Source organism: Podarcis gaigeae (genome assembly GCF_964106915.1).
Source record: "Podarcis gaigeae genome assembly, chromosome: 3".
NCBI classification, from domain to species: Eukaryota; Metazoa; Chordata; class Lepidosauria; order Squamata; family Lacertidae; genus Podarcis; species Podarcis gaigeae.
In genome coordinates, this window is record NC_139680.1 from 407,162 (window position 1) to 426,170 (window position 19,009).

Sequence of the window (19,009 nt, forward strand, 5' to 3'; positions counted from 1 at the left end):
CTTTTGTTCTTAAATGGCCTAAAATTAATCTATGAAATTAAAAAATGTAAATAAAATACTGTATTAACAGGGGAAAGAACATTTTATTTAGAGTTCAAACATCACTGTTTTTCTCTCTTCCAAACACCATGCTAGAAAAAGTTAGAATTAAAAAATAATCTGCAAAGCGTTATTTTAAGTGATCCTGATTGTACATTATGGAGATTACCCAGTGTTAAATAGATTTATAATTGTTAGGAAGCTGATATTCCTATTAACATCACGTATATTTAATTGCTTCTTTGGAGTTAGTTGTAAAAACTGATTCTTTATTTTTGTGGTGTGTGCACAGGAAGTTTTAAGAAAAGGCAAGGCTTGTGTGCACCATTTGCTTTAATGGTGCCCTGGGGCCCTGAGACCTCCATTGGTCTTGGGACAATATATAGTCTGACATGTCACTCTGCTTCTCCTTCCAAAAATAAAATTATTAAGTAAGTGAAGCCAGTGAGACAGTTGGGAAAGGGGGATAAGTACAGGTAAGGTCTGAAACTAGAACAGGAATTGGGGGAGTATGGACATCTTTATGGCTGCTATATAACCTAGCCAGCTTAAGTTTAGGTTAGGGTTGCCATATTTAGAAGAGCAAATAAAGGACAATTTGCTAGTGGGGTGGGTGGGTGGAAAAGTGCATGTGCTGGGGTCACCAGGCGCTGGAGTGACATCGGAGGGAAGAACGCAGCAAAATTTGCATGCAAAATGGGGGCATATAGAAAGAAAGCTGCCAGTTTAATAGTTTTGTTCAATATTAATAAGTTGTTTGTTTTAAGAGTGGGGGAAGGACTTAGATACCTACCATAGTGAGGATCTGAATGCACATGTAAAAGAGGGGGAAGTGTTGCAGCTCACTACTTCTGCAAGCAAAAGATCCCAGATTCAATCCCCAGCATCTCTTGGTAGGACTGGTAATGATTTTTGCCTGGAAAGCTTCTGCCAGTAAGTGTTGGCAATTTTGATCTAGATGGACTAATGGTTCTGATATGCTTCCTATATTCTAAGAACCGACAATGGATTCCAAAGCTGTGGCATGTGCTGTTGTTGCAGAATCCTAGTTTTGTAATTTGAATGACTGCTAAAAATACCAGAAAATTAAAGTTTGGTTCAATTGCTGGCCTTACCCTTTCCCCTTACTTAAGATGGGCTGTTCACTTTTTTAAAAAATAATGCTTTTAAAGCTCTGTATCTTTTAAACCATTAATTCATCAATACCTTTCTTAAATGTCTGGAAAAGAATAGCTTTCCATTTGCAAAAGAGCTTTCAGATTAGCCCCACTATAAGATTATGCTGTGCCAAAACTGGGTGTGCCTACTTGGGACACCTGTTCTCACTGCTTCATCAATTTTGTTCAGATTTTATTTTTAGGGTCTCAAACCCACCTCTAACGGGGGGAGCAAGTGTATTGGAGGAAAGGCTGTAGCCAGGGTTGCCAACTTGAATAAAATTTGAGGGGCAGGTCAGCCCCCCCCCCCACTTTATCATTGATGACATGACATGGTGCATGCACATACTAGCTGTGGAATCTAGATTGTAATGTTTTAATTCATTTCGCCTCTTGTTCAGATTAGATATGAAACAAAAAGCCCTCTCCATGAGAAGACTTGATTAGTCAAACAAAGCAGGGAGAAATCCTTTACTGGGCAATTAAATTCACTTAAAACCAAGAATTGAGAAGAATGGCCTCTGGTTTCATCTATCAATCTTTCAGGATGATGGATTTATCATGCAAGGAATGTGCAGTTTTCATTCATTTGTTGACTTTAAAATAGTCAGCATTTAAATGAGCGTTTCCCCTAATATAGGTAATTTCTGCAAGCAATTTCCCCTAATATAATGCATTTCTGTAAGTTATTTTCACAAACACCTTTGTTTTCAGAATACACATTCGTGTATTTTCACAACTTTGTGAAACACATTTTTGTTTGGAGAGTTGCATCTCAAAATTTTGCATCTCAAAATTTAGAGAAGTGTGAATTTTGAAGGATAGTGACATCTCAATTCACTTTTTGCTGGCACTTATGGGCTCCCTAGCACCACACGGAGCTTGTTCAGAGCCCTGAAAAATAAAGCAAGGGCTTCTTCTGGTTGCTTGGGGGGCATCTATTTTGGAGGGGGAGGGCAGACACTGCTTTGTGGTGGGGGGCATAGGAATTTTGCTAGCTTTTTTGCGGGGTGGGTGGGTCTAAGCATTGCCAGCTCCTCTTATGAGAAAGTGGTAAACTGTGGCACCCATAATAGTTTCTTAGTTTTCCTGATGTGCTTCCAGGGCCAAAAAAGTTGTGCTTTATTTTAAGTAGGTAAAGTCAAGTCTATGTCTGGTTTAAAAAGAAACAGTTGCATCCAGTGTAGAGCTAAGTAACTCATGCTATCAGTGCAAGGACTTTCGCTTGCACAATGGAAACTTCCCCCTCTTCTCACTTCCCCTTGAATTTATTCTAGAGCACGCAAACACCCCCCCCCCCGAGCAGATTTGGAGAGGGCAGGGGTGCACATGGGAGCTGGGAATGGGGGGAAGTGCTGTTGCACAAGCGGAAATCCTTGCACTGCCACCTAAAGGTGAGAGCAGGGGAGGGAGAGAGTTTATATTTGTATAACTGACAGCAGCCAGGGAGCAGATTGAGGAAGCTCCTAGGTCAATCTGGTGCTGCTGTGATGAGATGTATCCAGTTTCCATTTATATTATAGTAATTATTTCTACCTTTCCACTGATACATATAAATGAGCACAGAAACATTTTGTGGCAATTTGGTTTTTTGGTTGTTTGTTTTTTTGGGTAGTGCTATGTCATTGGCCATCCTAGCTTAACCCCCAACGCAGAAAAAGCGCAAGCTTTTAAAAAGTTATAATTGCTTCTTTTGTCGTGTTCCGGACACTCTTGAGAAAGCTCAGAACCCCGGAGCCACCTGTCCCTCTCTCTTCCAGGAAAGATGGTGGGTTTGGAGAAGTGGATTCACTTGGCTTCGCCTTGGCATTGCGAGCTGCTGAAATGATGTACTTGGTGACCATGGCAATGTGGTAGGTCCTCAAGTCAGAAAGGGCTGCCACACACATGTTATATGCAGAACAGAGCTTCTCCTTGCCAGAGGACAGCACATGACTCCTCAGGGACTGGATTTCCTCAATGAAGGCCTGATGGTGAGGGGGCATGTACTCCCTCATTCTGTGCAAAAATGTGGCTAGCAAAAGACACAGAGAAGATGAGTGAGTAGGATTAATAGTTCAACAGTGTGTGTGTTAATAAATAAATATTGTACTGTTATGCAGCAGGAATGGGGGTGTTGCTGGACTCCAGCTCCCATCATCTCTGCCCATTGGCCATGCTGCTTAGGCTCATGGGAGTTGGGAGTCCAACAATGTCTGCAGGCTCAACATTTCCCCCATCTCAGTAATAAATAAAGGTCAGGATGATAAAACCATACCTGGTGAACTATACCATTTCAGACCACAGGTGGATAAACTGTGTGTTTGTCTCCTCTCTTTTCTGTGATCCTTTCCTACATTGGTAGCCAAAGTTGGAACTTCAACTCCCCTAACCATTGGGCTATGTGAGCTAGGGATGATGGGAGTTGTCTACAGCATCTGAAGGGTGCTTATAAAGTGCATATTGAAAAGGGAAGACTGGTCACCTATACGTGTGGGTTTCCATGCAACCAGGGTTCCCGATCATGAAGGCTGGAGTCATTGCTTCCAGGGCAGCCCTTCATCCAGCAGTACCGGCTTGCCCCCACAACTGCAGGTGCCTGGGGCCTCACGCAATCACCAGGTTCTGCGCAAATGCTGTGGGGGAAACGCTCTACATCTCCATGCCCCCTGGCATGTGCTTGCTATGTTACCAAGTGTGAGCGTGCACATGGTGGGGTGATGTAGCACGTGCACACCAGGGCACCCATGACTCCTCTACTGTGTCGCGTCTACAGTGGCCTCTCAGTGAATAGGGTTAGGAAGGAACTGGCAACGGCTGTCCTCTGGGGTCTTCTGGGTTCTGCATCTGCTAGGCATGATTCAGAGTGGGCCCCTTCCCACCCCATGATGGAGTTTGAGTCCCTATTCAACTGTCAGGTAAGGCTGATTTGATCCCCCTCCTCTTGTTCTCAATCTAGATATTCACTCATTCCTTCTTCCCTGGGGCAGGGGTGCACCATTTTGTGGTTCACTTCAGCTGCCAAAATGTCTTGGGACAGCCCTGTCACAGACCATCTACACAAACCACGTGCCGTGCATGTATGTCTCCTGTTCATCAAAGCAACAGACTTACTGCTTTCCCTACAATGCTGGATTCCAAGAAGTTCGTCAAAGGTGTGCAGTGTGGTGCTTTGTGCTGCACTCGCCCCAGAGTACACCAGAGGCTTGTCCGAGATACCCTCATAGATCAGCCCTTCTGGCAGGGCAGGATTGTCCTTCCATCTGAAAGGAAGTAAAGGCAGTGAGAGATTGCATCTCAAGGAGCTGCATGGTAGATCCAATAAGCAGTAGTAATAATACTAGATTGTAATTATAGTAGTAGTAGTAGTAGTAGTAATAATAATAATAATAATAATAATAATAATAATAATAATAATAATAACTTTTATTTGTATCCCTCCCTCCCCAGCCAAAGCCAAGCTCAGAGCGGCTAACATCATAAAAACAACACAACATGCATAAAAATAGACATCAATTAATTAAAATACACCTTAAAATTAATTCAGACAAGTTAAAATCTGAGCAGGTGGAATCAGGTTGGAATTGAGAGTGGTTAATACTTGCCAGGACCAACTGTTTCCACTGATCATACCTCTTTCAGGCTTGTTTTATACAAAGGAAAGTACCTAAGTTAAACTGCATCTTGCCCAAAGGCCTGGCGGAACAGCTCCATCTTGCAGGCCCTGTGGAAAGATGTCAAATCCCACAGGGCCCTAGTCTCTTGTGCATTCTACCAGGCCAGGGCCATGGCTGAAAAGGCCCTGGCTCAAGTCAAGGCCAGTGTAATTTCCCTGGGGCCCGGGATCTTCAAAGTGTTAACAGACCGTTAGCAGAAGAGGCGGTAGCATAGGTACAATTGTCCTAGGCCATATAGGGCTTTAAAGGTTTAAACCTGAACCTGTACTCCACTGGGAGCCAGTGCAGCTGGTATAGCACCAGATGAATGTGCTCCTGCGGCGAGAACCCCGTAAGGAGTCTCACCGTGGCATTCTGCACACACTGGAGTTTCAAGGGCGGCCCCATGTAGAGTGAGTTACAATAATCAAGCCTGGAGATGACAGTCACATGGATCACAGTGGTGAGGTCAGGGCGAGAGAGACTTAACTTGACGGAGATGGGAAAATGCTGCCTTTGTTATAGCTGCAACCTGCGCCTCCATATAAAGGGAGGCATCAAAGATTACACCCAAACTCTTGATGGAAGGCGCTGGCACTAATTGCACCCCCACAAGGGATGGGAGTTGCCCCCCCCCCAATCCCATATCGTCCCGACCCAGCCAAAGGACTTCTGTCTTCAAAGGATTTAACTTCAACCAGCTTCCAAACATCTGATCAGTGTGTCTGGGGCCAAGCCAGGATGGCAGTCCATCAACAGGTAGAGTCAGAATCATAGAATCATAGAGTTGGAAGAGACCACAAGGGCCATCGAGTCCAACCCCCTGCCAAGCAGGAAACACCATCAGAGCACTCCTGACATATGGTTGTCAAGCCTCTGCTTAAAGACCTCCAAAGAAGGAGACTCCACCACACTCCTTGGCAGCAAATTCCACTGTCAAACAGCTCTTACTGTCAGGAAGTTCTTCCCAATGTTTAGGTGGAATCTTCTTTCTTGTAGTTTGGATCCATTGGTCCGTGTCGGCTTCTCTGGAGCAGCAAAAAACAACCTTTCTCCCTCCTCTATGTGACATCCTTTTATATATTTGAATATGGCTATCATATCACCCCTTAACCTCCTCTTCTCCAGGCTAAACATGCCCAGCTCCCTTAGCCGTTCCTCATAAGGCATCGTTTCCAGGCCTTTGACCATTTTGATTGCCCTCCTCTGGACACGTTCCAGTTTGTCAGTGTCCTTCCTGAACTGTGGTGCCCAGAACTGGACACAGTACTCCAGGTGAGGTCTGACCAGAGCAGAATACAGTGGCACTATTACTTCCCTTGATCTAGATGCTATACTCCTATGTCAAGTTTGTGGTCAACCAAGACTCCTAGATCCTTTTCACATGTACTGCTCTCAAGCCGGGTGTCACCCATCTCGTATTTGTGCCTCTCCTTTTTTTTGCCCAAGTGCAATACTTTACATTTCTCCCTGTTAAAATTAATCTTGTTTGTTTTGGCCCAGTTTCTCTAATCTGTCAGGGTCGTATTGAAGTTTGATCCTGTCCTCTGGGGTGTTAGCCACCCCTCCCAGTTTGGTGTCATCTGTAAATTTGATCAGGATGCCCTTGAGTCCATCATCCAAGTCGTTGATAAAGATGTTGAATAAGACTGGGCCCAAGACAGAACCCTGTGGCACCCCACTAGTCACTCTTCTCCAGGATGAAGAGGAACCATTGATGAGCACCCTTTGGGTTCAGTCAGTCAGCCAGTTACAAATCCACTGAGTGGTAGCATAGTCAAGACCACATTTTACCAGCTTCTTTACAAGTATATCATGGGGCACCTTGTCAAATGCCTTGCTGAAATCAAGGTAGGCTACATCCACTGCGTTCCCTTCATCTACCAGGCTTGTAATTCTGTCAAAAAACGAGATCAGGTTAGTCTGACATGACTTATTTTTCAGAAATCCTTGCTGACTATTGGTGATCACAGCATTCCTTTCTAGATGCTCACAGACTATTTGCTTAATGATCTGCCCCAGAATCTTCCCTGGTATTGATGTCAGATGACCTCCACTCCAAAAAGTGGGAGAGGATTTGACAGTGACCAATATTGATTCTTTTGATAGCAGCCCCATATTCTCAACACAAAGTGAGAAGTGTTTGGACAAATCACTTATTTGTACATCAGTTCCCCCATGGCACAACTGTACCTTCCCCACACTCAGTCTACAAACCATGGGACTTGTGGGTTCAGTTGCCAACATCTGTGTGTATGACTATGACATAAACACACTGAAAGGATCAAACTGGATAAATGACCGCCTAATAGATGCCTTTCTTGCCTCCAGGGTGATCATGGCCAAAGCGCTAGGTCACGATGGAACAATTTTCCCACTTACTTGCCAATTCATGCAGATATGTCAAAGATAGCCAGTGCAAGCCCTGGAGAACTGTTTGAGATTTGGAGTGCTAAAGAAAGATGTTTTGATTATTCCAGTAAATGTCAGAGAAGTCCGATAGTAATCATTTTTAAAAGGAAGACCATGCTCTACCTAGATTCCAAACATGGATTGAACCACTGTGATTGATGCAATAACATCCTTCTTAGCATGTCTGTATGAGATGGATTCAAAATATCCCTATAGTTTTGCGGACTGGTCATTTTTTGCACCAACTGATATACCCAGGCAAGGTAATTCCAGTGACTACGGTCCTTTCACATGTACCATTGCTCATCTGATTGCTTCTGCTGCCCAATTACAGTTCATACACATGGATAAGGCTGCCATTAGACCCTGGATTACAAATATTTTCAAGTGGAAATTGATGCTGTTCCTCCCAAGAAGAGACAAATCTTGAAAGAGAGTCACATTACTGTGTCTAGATCATGCCGAGAAGGATACACTAACCTATTGCTTTGTTTGAAGGCTGCTGGTCACTATGTTTCTTGAAGGAAGGGTGCGGGAGGCCCAGTGGGTGACCTAACCATGGTTTACTGTGAAGGAAACTGCAAGGACTGGTACCACTGCTTTTGCATAGGCATTGATTCAAAATATCTTCCAGAGGTTTCTGTGTGTCCAGACGGTCAATCCACTGTGGCCAAATAGATTTTGAAACTGCGAACTATCATATTCCACAGGTTGCTATAATACAGCAAAATCCAAACATATAGTTTTCATCATCATGGCAGGGAACTGTTGGACAGTGGAATATGCCACCTCGGAGAGTAGTGGAGTCTCCTTCTTTGGAGGTTTTTAAGTGGAGGCTGGCTGGCCATCTGTAAGGAGCTATTACACTGCACTGTTCCATTAGATAGATATTGTTGCTATTTTTTAAGCTAAAAGTTATGTACAGCTATTAGTCTTTGAGCCAGTGTGGTGTAGTGATTAAGAGCGGTGGACTTATAATCTGGTGAGCTGGGTTCGCTTCCCCGCTCCTCCACATGCAGCTCCTCACAGGGTGTCTCGTTGTGGGGAAGGAAGGAGATTGTTAGCTGCTTTGAGACTCCTTAAGGGGAGTGAAAGGCGGAATATCAAGTCCAAACTCTTCTTCCAAACTCTTTATAATAGTGACATTTCCCATAAATATGCTGAGACACAACCAAATAATGTTATAGATTTCAATGGGATTCATGGAAGGGCCAAGTTTATTCAGCAGTTTAAATGAATGGGGCATAGAAGTGCTTAACTGGTTCTTGAGCAGGGCCAAAACCTGGGCAAAGGAATCTTCAGTCTCTGCAGCAAACAGCAGGCACAACAACATTTTGTATGGAATGCAGAGCCAGTTCTTCTCATAAGCAAGCAAGGGGAGCCCCTGAGGTGCTGGATGCACCTCTAGAACTGGCGGCATGGTGTGAGCACCAAGGTTGGTTTTGCTTGTTGGTTTTGTTGTTGAGCTGTGAAAATCATGTCCACTGTCCCCCTAGAAGGCTGAAAACCATTTTGGGATTCAGGAAGGGTCACCTCGGATAATGTTAAGAGACGGTTTGCTAAGATCCTTGCAAGAATTTTGCCGGCCGCAGCTAATAGAGAGATGCCTTGATAGTTTCCGCAATCAGTTCTGTCACCTTTTTAAAAAGAGATTGATAATTTTGGCATCCCTGAAGTCTGTTGGGATTGCTTCTCTCTCCCAGATTTTTTTGATGAGCTTGTGAAGTTGTTGTGTAAGTTAAATTCCACCCACTTTGAAGATTTCAGCAGGTATCTCATCAGGTCCACTGGCTTTGTTGTTTTTCACTTGGTTAATAGCTGTACACAACTCTCCCAGATTTGGAGATACAGCAAGCTCATCTCTAATTTGTTTTTGTGGGATTTGTGAGAGGACCTCAGCAGCTATGGGGGAGTTGTGATTAAGGAGATGTTGGTAGTGTCCTTTCCAGCACAGTGCAACAGCTTCTTTATCTTTTACAAGTGTGGTACCATCTGCTGAGCTTAGGGCGCAGATGCCATGATTTATTGGTCCATAGATGGTCTTTGTGGCTTTAAAGAAACTCTGTGCATCATGAGTGCCGGCTAAGTGCTGGATCTCTTGAGGTTTTTTTTATCCACCAGGTGTTTTTTAGTTCTCTGGTTCTTAGCATTGGCATAGGTTTTTTTCCTTAGTGGCACAGTTTCTTTCTCTTTGCTAGATCTGAAATGCCTTCCTTTTCTTGTCAATCATGCATTTAATCTCACTGTCATTCTCATCAAACCAGTCCTGGTGTTTCTTGGTTTGGTATCCAATAGTTTGTTCACAGACTGCAATAATGGATGTTTTTAGCTTGGTCCAGTGTTCCTTGATGTTATCAGGAATTCTGAAAGCAGATGGTCCTTAAGAGTCATTTGGAAGCAATCTCACTTAATGGGAAATTGAAGGGCTTGAGTGTTCATTTTGCGCCTTGGTTTTCTTCCCTGAAGCCTGCGTTGAGGTATAATCTTGATAGCCATCATGGCGTGTATTAGTTGGTGATCTGTCCAGCAGTCGTCGGCGCTCATCATAACTCTGGTAAGGAACACATCACGTTGATCTTTAGCATGGACAATAACATAGTCTAAGAGGTGCCAGTGGTTTGACCGAGGATGCCTCCATGAAGTTTTAAATTTATTTTTCTGTCAAAAGAGTGTTTTGGTAATAACAAGGTTGTGCGCTGCACATATCGTCAAAAGTAAGATTCCATTCTGGTTGCTGTTGCCAACTCCTTCTTTCCCAATAGTCCCAGGCCACAGATCGAAATCTCACCCAACTCTTGCATTAAAATCACCCAGGAGGATAATTTTATCTTCCTTAGGTGTCTCTGATAGGACTGTATCCAGCTGAGAGTAAACATTTTCTTTAATGTCTTCATCAGCATCCAGTGTTGGTGCATAAGTGCTTATAATAGTAGTCTGTTGGTTTTTTGTGAGCTTTATTCGAAGGGTTGAGAGCCACTCATTAATGCCAGTAGGGATTTCTGACAGGAGCTTCACAAGGTCGTTTTTCATAGCGAAGCCTACCCATGTATTCAATGTTCTTGTTCAGATAGACCTTTCCAGAAGAATGTGTAGCCTCCTTTTTCTTCCTTCAGTTGTCCCTCACCTGCTCTTTGAGAGTCTTGAAGCGCTGCAATATCGATGTTAAAATGTCGCAGCTCTCTTGCAATGATGGCAGTTCTGCATTTAGGACGTTCGCTGTCTGTGTTATCTGACAAAGTCCATATATTCCATGTTCCAAAGTTCAATTGTCTTTTACGACCCCCTGGGTGGTGACCCTACTGGGCAATCCAGTCAGGGAAAAAGGGAGGCAGACCATGTTTAGGGCACCGTTTCCAGCCCCTTGCCCTTTTCAGGGTGAGCAGAGTGGATCCTAAAAAGGGCTGCTCAGTCATGGATACAGCTGCTGAGCTGCTCAACTGCCTTGTTCCTTGAGTCAGAACGACTGAATCTGTATCCACTGCCCATGTGTTCATGACTAGGGGCTTCCAGATTTCATATTCCTGCCCCCCGTAGACATTTGCTGATCGCCATGGGGGTGGGTTGGGTTGGGTTTTTGGAAGGCACCTATGTGTGAATTTGTTTTATGTGTGTAGATCAGTGCACGCTGACCAACGCACAGTCTTCACAGTAGGGCTCTGTTCTGATGGCATGAGTAGTCACGACGAACTGGTGGATCCTATCTGCTGCAGCCTTCATCCGCCTTCATAGCCGTTTTAACACACTGCTTGTTATCATCCACCTGTTCTGCTGTTGAGGACTTCTTGGATCATTCTTTGTCTAGCTCCTTCCCTATTATGTATTAAGCTTGGATCCTAGAACAATAGGCAAGTAGGATCCTAGAATGCAAGAACTGATTGGCTTGCAGGAAAAGACCAATCAGGCTCCAGTAGGGAAGCAGAATTAATTTTCTTTGACCTTACCGGCTTGGGTGACCCTGCTGGGAGTACGAGATTCCCGACGGCTTCATTCACAAAGGGTCATAGGAATGTGCAAGCCCACTCCAGGATCACACCGGTACTTACAGGTGACTTTTGCGCCCCATGAAAAGCTGGGAGCTGGCAAACCAAACCGAAATGATTCTGGCCCAGCCATTGGACCCCCATCTTTAATGGATAGAGATTCAGCCGACTTCGTTTCCTCCATCAGAGCACACCCACCTAAAAAATGGCCAATATATGAAGGGTAGCATCTGGCCAGGGCCACGAAGCAGTAGATCCATGATGTTTGTGGTCAGATTTGTGGTTATGTACAAGATATTTGAATAAAGGGTGAGTTTGGGGTGGTCCAATGCAAAAAGTGTGAGGATCCATGAGGATTCGTGCTTCAAAACCACGTTTTTCTACCACGGTAGAACCAGGAAGCCAGGGATCCAAGTTTTTTGTAGTGCAGGCTGTGCCCCTGGCCATGATGTGTGATTTGATGGTGAGTTTGGGTTGGCCCAATGCAAAAAGTGTGAGGACCCATGAGGATCCGTGCTTCAAAACCACATTTTTGGGCCATGGTATCGCCAGGAAGCCACGGATCCGTGATTTTTGTGTTGCATGCTGTTCCCTTGGCCATGATGTTTGATCTGATGGTGACTTTGGGCTGATCTAGTGCAAAAATCATGAGGATCCATGAGGATTAGTGCTTCAAAACCACGTTTATGGGCCATGGAGTGGCCAGGAAGCTGTGGATCCGTGTTTTCTGTGGTTCAGGCTGTGCTCCTGGCTATGATGTGTGATTTTACGATGAGTTTGGGGTGGTCCAATGCAAAAAGTGTGAGTATCCATGAGGATCCATGCTTCAAAACCACATTTTTCTACCACGGTACAACCAGGAAGCCGTGGATCCGATTTTTTTGTGGTGCAGGCTGAGCCCCTGGGCATGATGTGTGATTTGGCGGTGAGTTTGGGGTTGTCCAATGTGAAAAGCGTGAGGATCGATGAGGATCCGTGCTTTGGAACCACGTTTTTGGGCCATGGCATTGCCAGATAACTGTGGATCCAAGTTTTTTGTGGTGCAGGCTGTGCCCCTGGCCATGATGTGTGATTTGACGGTGAGTTTGGGTTGGCCCAATGCAAAAAGTGTGAGGACCCATGAGGATTTGTGCTTCAAAACCACATTTTTGGGCCATGGTATCGCCAGGAAGCCATGGATCCCTGACTTTTGTGTTGCATGCTGTTCCCTTGGCCATGATGTTTGATCTGATGGTGGCTTTGGGCTGATCTAGTGCAAAAATCATGAGGATCCATACTTAGGAACCACGTTTCTGGGCCACGTTATGGCCAGGAAGCTGTAGATCCGAGCTTTTTGTGGTGCAAGCTGTGCCCCCAGGGGCTATGCCAGCTATGATGTGTGATTTGACGGTGAGTTTGGGTTGGCCCAATGCAAAAAGTGAGAGGATCCATGAGGATCCGTGCTTAAAAACCACGTTTTTGGACCGCGGTGTCGTCTGGAAGCCGTGGATCCATGATTTTTGTGGTGGATGTGTGCCCATGGCCATGATATTTGATCTGATGGTGACTTTGGGCTGATCTAGTGAAAAAATCATGAGGATCCATGTGGATCCATGTTTTTTAACCATGTTTTTGCGCCATTGCAGCACCACGAAACAGTGGATGCGTGATTTTTTTGGTTCTGCGTACAGACAAAGATGTGGTCTACAGTATCATGGTGTTGTTATTTTGTTTCAATATAAAAATCATATGAATTCATGAGGATCCATGCCTCGGATCCATGTTTTTGTGGTGCTGCAGAGCGGCAAAGTGTTGGATCCACGTTTTTTATAGTCATGTCTGTAGGTGTGCCTTCCGGGTGTGATTTGACACTGAATTTGTTGGAGTTATTTTTTAAAACAGTGGAGGATCCATGAGGATCCGCCTTTAACCCAGACCCAAGATGACGCAAAACAATGGGTACACCGGAGAGGGACACAACTGAAAATATCCACAGCAAAGCACCCTCATTCCTCCCAAACAAAATAAAGAAAATTCCCACATCACTAAACAGGTTCACACAGACCATGCTTAAAGCATGGAAAGAAGAAGTAGGTAAACTGTCCCCAACCCCATCCCCACTAATTCCCTTGGCACACCACTCATTCCACCACACAGCACAAAACCTTGGCAAATCAAAGGCTTAACAGACTTCTACAAATTAACAGACTTCTACAAATATTTAAAAAAAAAACATATCAACACAAGAAATACAAGACAAACTAGGTGTTGTGTATTGAGTCAAAGGATTTTATATCTGTATTATTATTGTCTGTATTGGATTAGGGTAAAGTAACTGCCTTTTGGTTCCAGAGGGTACAGCTACTATTGGTTCATTTAAGCTGCTGTATTTGGATCCTCTGTCTTATTGGTTTCCTCCAAAAGGCAGGACTGTGATTGCCTGATATTGTTCCCTCCAAAATGTATCCTTTCTAGCTTGTTCCCTGTCCCTATAAATGTAGCTCTCCCCTCCTCAAGTCTGAGTCTTGTTTGCTTTAATAAAGAAGTGTTACTAGAGAACTGTCTCCAGCATATTATGTCAAGAGAGCTGAAATCACAAACCCCACGTCACAACAACTGGCGACGAAGGTGGGATCCGGAATGCTGAGGAGCGGTTAACGCAGCCCTGCCTCAGAGTCCGGATTGAAGCTAAAACAAGACTCACTGGCCAGCTGAGAAGACGACCCTGCCCACAGGACAATGGAGAGTCCAAGGGTATTGGAGCCCTTCCAGCTATCAGAGCCCCACACGTGGGAAGACTACGTCAAACGCTTCGAGTTCTTCGCGGTGGCTCAAGGGATCACCGATGCCAGCAAAAGAAGGGCCACATTCCTGAGCTACTGTGGGCCTGAGATCTTCACGCTGGCCAAGGCATTGCTTGCTCCAGCGAAGCTAAGTGAGACATCTCTCAAAGATATTCTCGCCTGCCTAACAAGCCATTTGGCGCCTACTGAGACCAAGATGGCCCGGCGGATGGAGTTTCATAAGAGGCAGCAGCGTGCTGGGGAGTCTGTATCTGCATTTCTAGCTGAACTGCGGAAGCTCGCTCAGCACTGCGACTTCCAAGATCTGGAAGAGACTCTTCTGGATCGTTTTATCGGTGGTCTGAGCAGCAAGAAAGCCAGAAGACGCATCGTGGCTAAAGAAGAGGTTACCCTTGCTTCAGCCTTGAAGGAGGCCACCGCCACGGAGAATTATGAAAGAGAGGAGGTTGATGCCAGTCGCAGGGCCCCTAAGCCACAGATAGAAGTTGCGCATACCATGGATGAGCTAGAGGCTACTTCGAGCCAGAGCCCAGTCCGTGGGGTCGAGTCAGTGCGTCAGGCCTGCACAGTGCACAAAGATCACCGAGGCAGGTGCCCTGGTTGTGGCGGAAACCATGAGCGGAAGAGTTGTCGTTTCCGGGATGCTATGTGCCGGACGTGCGGGAAGACAGGTCACATCGCCAGGGTCTGTAGATCGGCGGCGTTGGGAGCGACAGGAGCACCTAGACTGGAGCATCGCAGACCGCCCACAGCAACCCATGTTCTACAGCACTGCCACTACGTAACGGAGATCAACGGGAGGGTCGTGCAGTTTCCAGCGCAAGGCAAGGCACACGTCAAGGTGAAGATTGAGGGTCAGCTGTGCGACATGGAGGTTGGCTCCGGATCTGGATTCACTATCGTGTCGGACCAGACCGCGAGGACATTCTTCCCCAGGGGTAAGTTGCCCCCTCTGGAGCCCTTCCCGGCAACTTTGCAGTCATACTCAGTGGGCCGCATCCATGTCATGGGAATGTGTGCCGTGAGAGTACAGTTCCGGGACAAACAGGCAGTACGCAAACTGGTGATTGCGAAGGGCAGTCGCCCCAGTCTCCTGGGCACTGACTGGTTCCCCGCCCTGGGACTGAGTATATCAGGGCTTAATTCAATCCAAACCTGCCCTGAGATGAGTGAGGCATTATGCAAAGAATTTGCTGGTCTCTTTAATGGAAAACTGGGTTGTTATAAAGGGCCCCCAGTTGACTTCGAATTGGACCCTGGGGTGGCCCCAATCCGACTCAAACCAAGGCGAGTGCCATTTGCACTGCAACCCAAGATCGAAGCAGAGCTGGATAAATTGGTCAAGCAGGGAGTTCTCTCACCCGTGGACTCCGCTAAGTGGGAGACTCCAATCGTCATGCCCCTTAAAGCAAATGGGGAAGTCAGGATCTGTGCTGATTACAAATGTACTATCAATAAGGCACTCAGGGGAAACTCATACCCCATTCCAGTCGTATCACATCTGTTGGCTAAACTGGCTGGGAGCAAGGTGTTCGCCAAAATTGACCTGGCACAAGCTTACCAACAGCTGCCAGTAACCCCACAATCAGCGGAAGCACAGACTATTGTCACACATAAAGGGGCGTTCAGAGTTAACAGATTACAATTTGGAGTTTGTGTGGCCCCAGGGATTTTTCAAGGGCTCATGGAACGCCTGTTAAGAGGTCTGCCGGGGGTCTTGCCATTTTTTGATGACGTTTTGATTGCTGGAAAAGACCCACAAGAACCGGTTGCGCGTGTCCGTGCAGTGTTGCTCAAGTTCAAGGAGGTGGGATTGCAACTAAAAAAGGAAAAATGCAGTTTTGGGGTGCCAACTGTGGATTTCTTGGGGTTTAAAATTGATGCATCAGGCATCCACCCCACAGATGCTAAGGTTAAAGCCATCATCGAGGCACCACGACCACAGAACAAGACGGAGTTGCAGTCATTCCTGGGACTTATTAACTTTTATCATTCGTTCTTACCCCAGAAAGCTTCGGTAGCTGAACCATTACATAGACTGTTGCAGAAAAAGAATGTGTGGCGATGGGGGCAGGAGCAGCAGAAGGCTTTTGACTCCTTGCGAGGAATGCTGAGTAGCAGGAGCGTCCTTGCTCATTATGATGAGTCGAAGCCGCTGGTCCTGGCATGTGATGCCTCTCAATATGGTCTGGGGGCGGTGCTGAGTCATAGGGAACTGGATGGGTCGGAAAAGCCCATCTCTTTCTATTCCCGTACGTTGTCGGCCATGGAGTGCAACTATGCTCAAATTGACAAAGAGGCACTTGCAATTGTGGCAGGAATCAAAAAGTTCCATGATTATGTGTACGGTCGCCATTTCTCCATTGAAACGGACCACAAACCACTGTTAGGGTTGTTCAACCCGAACAAACAAACGCCACAAATTCTCTCCCCCAGAATGTTGCGTTGGTCTATATTCCTGAACGGGTTCCAGTACACCTTGACCCATGTGCCGCGGAAGCGGTTGTGCCACGCTGATGCGCTGAGTCGATTGCCCCTTCCTGGCAGGAGCAATGAGGATCCTGCTCCAGCGGAGCACATAATGATGCTGGAAACACTTCCGGGGGCTCCTGTAACGGCTACTGATATAGCTGAGAAATCGAGGAAAGATGCTGTTCTCTCCCGTGTGCTCACTTGGGTGGGGAGGGGGTGGCCAGGTGGTCCGCATGAAGACAAATTCAGGCCTTATGCGACAAGGCAGCACGAGTTGTCCATGCATAAGGGTTGTCTCCTGTGGGGAGATAGGGTGATCATCCCAGCACCACTGAGAAACAGGGTTCTTGAAACGCTTCACATGGGACACCCGGGAATGGTCAGGATGAAGTCGCTAGCCCGATGTTATGTGTGGTGACCAGAACATAGAACAATGGGTACGAACATGCAAGGCATGCCAAGAGGTGCGGCCAGAAGTGGCCAGAGCACCAGTTCACTGGTGGGAGCAGTCCAGATCTCCCTGGAGCCGGCTGCACTTAGATTTTGCTGGGCCATTCCAGGGGAAGGTCTTTTTGGTTATCGTCAATGCATATTCCAAATGGTTAGAAGTGGCGATGGTCCCTAGCATGGCATCAGCTGCCGTAATCAAGGTGTTGAGGCAGCTGTTTGCAACCCACGGGTTACCTGAGACCATTGTATCAGATAATGGGGCAGCTTTTGTATCCCAAGAATTCAGGGCATTCTTGGCTGATAACTTCATAAGAGGGGTCACATCCGCGCCCTTTCACCCACCCTCCAATGGGCAGGCGGAGCGCATGGTAAGAACAGCCAAAGAATCCATTGCGCGCTTAATGGAGGGTAACTGGTCAGCTCGCATCACGTGAATGTTATTTTTGCAGCATGTGACGCCGTGTACTGCAACGGGCAAGTCGCCAGCTGAGCTGCTCTTGGGTAGAAGACTGGTAACGGTGCTGGATTATGTCCACCCGGATAAAATGCCAAACTGTAATGCAAGAGCAACCCCCCAGGCTGAGACTGACACAACAAGGTATCTCGCCCCTGAAGATCTGGTCTGGGTGAGGAACTATTCATGAGGTTCGCGGTGGGTGGCTGGTGTGGTCACCCGGGCTAGTGGACCTGTGTCCTATTATGTGACCTTGGAAAATGGGCAAGTTTGGAAGAGACATATAGATCAGCTGAGGCGCCGGGCGCTCAGCAGAGAGGAGTCTGATAATTCATCCCTGGCTAACGACGCAGAGCTACAAGGCCAGGGTGAAAATGGCCCAGAGGCGCAGTCACCAGGGGCCTCAGCAAATGAACCAGGGTCTGCTGGTCCTCAGGATGACGAGGTACAGGTGGGGGACCCTGAGATGTCTGGGACTCCATCTGTTCCTGACGAAACCCCTATAGCAGCCCCCCTACCACAGGTGACACCCAATCCAGAACTGGCAACACCTGTTGTCAGGAGATCAAGTAGAAGTTGTAGGACCCCACAGTACCTGAGAGATTACGTCTGCTGTGCTCACTAGGGGGGGGAGGGGTGTTGTGTATTGAGTCAAAGGATTTTATATCTGTATTATTATTGTCTGTATTGCATTAGGGTAAAGTAACTGCCTTTTGGTTCCAGAGGGTACAGCTACTATTGGTTCATTTAAGCTGCTGTATTTGGATCCTCTGTCTTATTGGTTTCCTCCAAAAGGCAGGACTGTGATTGCCTGATATTGTTCCCTCCAAAATGTATCCTTTCTAGCTTGTTCCCTGTCCCTATAAATGTAGCTCTCCCCTCCTCAAGTCTGTTTGCTTTAATAAAGAAGTGTTACTAGAGAACTGTCTCCAGCATATTATGTCAAGAGAGCTGAAATCACAAACCCCACGTCACAACACTAGGGGACACCCAAATGCCATGGCACCACAAATTACATGCCCTCTTAAATAATCCAGTAGTAAAATCAGCAGCAACTTAACAACCTTCAAAAACCTCCTCCTAACAACAAAGGGATACTTCAAAGGGATGGTATCTGCAATATACAAAATACTACTCCAAAATCTCATAAATCCCCTAGACATAATCAAAAAACAATGGGGGGGGGATGGTGACATCATCAATCAAGATGGTGCCTTAAATCGTCACTGAGCTCCTTCCTGAGAACAATAGCCAGCACAAACCGAGACAATGACGAGTAAGCATTTTAAAAATAATTCCCCCTGTTAGGCTATGAGCTTTAGCAAGTCTGGATTGCTAAAAGGGACCTTAGATTCGTGGATTTCACTACCTTTGAAAGAATATCCCACAGGCACTGGCCAAGCACTAGCAGGCCCCAAAATGGCTGCCAAAGCTTCCCAAAATGAAAACGCAGAAGCAGGGAAACTGATAGGCCTTGAAAATGCACAAGGCCTAGTAGCCCTAATCAGGTAGGAATTAGCCCAAGACTGGGCAAAAGCACTCCTCTCACTGAGGGAAGACATTGCTAAATTAACTGAGACTGTGAATGATGTTAAAACTACAGCTAACACAGCAATGGAATTAAGCT

The 19,009-nt window shown here is 46.2% G+C and overlaps 1 protein-coding gene across 1 annotated transcript; it reads right to left on the reverse strand.

Annotated features, from left to right (window-relative positions):
- Positions 1 to 322: 322 nt before the first annotated feature.
- LOC310841167 (uncharacterized protein) lies at positions 323 to 12,226 on the reverse strand (the record flags this gene model as incomplete). Its single annotated transcript, XM_083731754.1, has 5 exons — positions 323 to 3,210; positions 4,290 to 4,480; positions 9,651 to 9,819; positions 10,368 to 10,472; positions 12,070 to 12,226. The coding sequence occupies 5 exons, from the start codon at positions 12,224 to 12,226 to the stop codon at positions 2,867 to 2,869; spliced, it is 966 nt and encodes a 321-aa protein (XP_083587880.1). The 3' UTR covers positions 323 to 2,866.
- Positions 12,227 to 19,009: the final 6,783 nt, after the last annotated feature.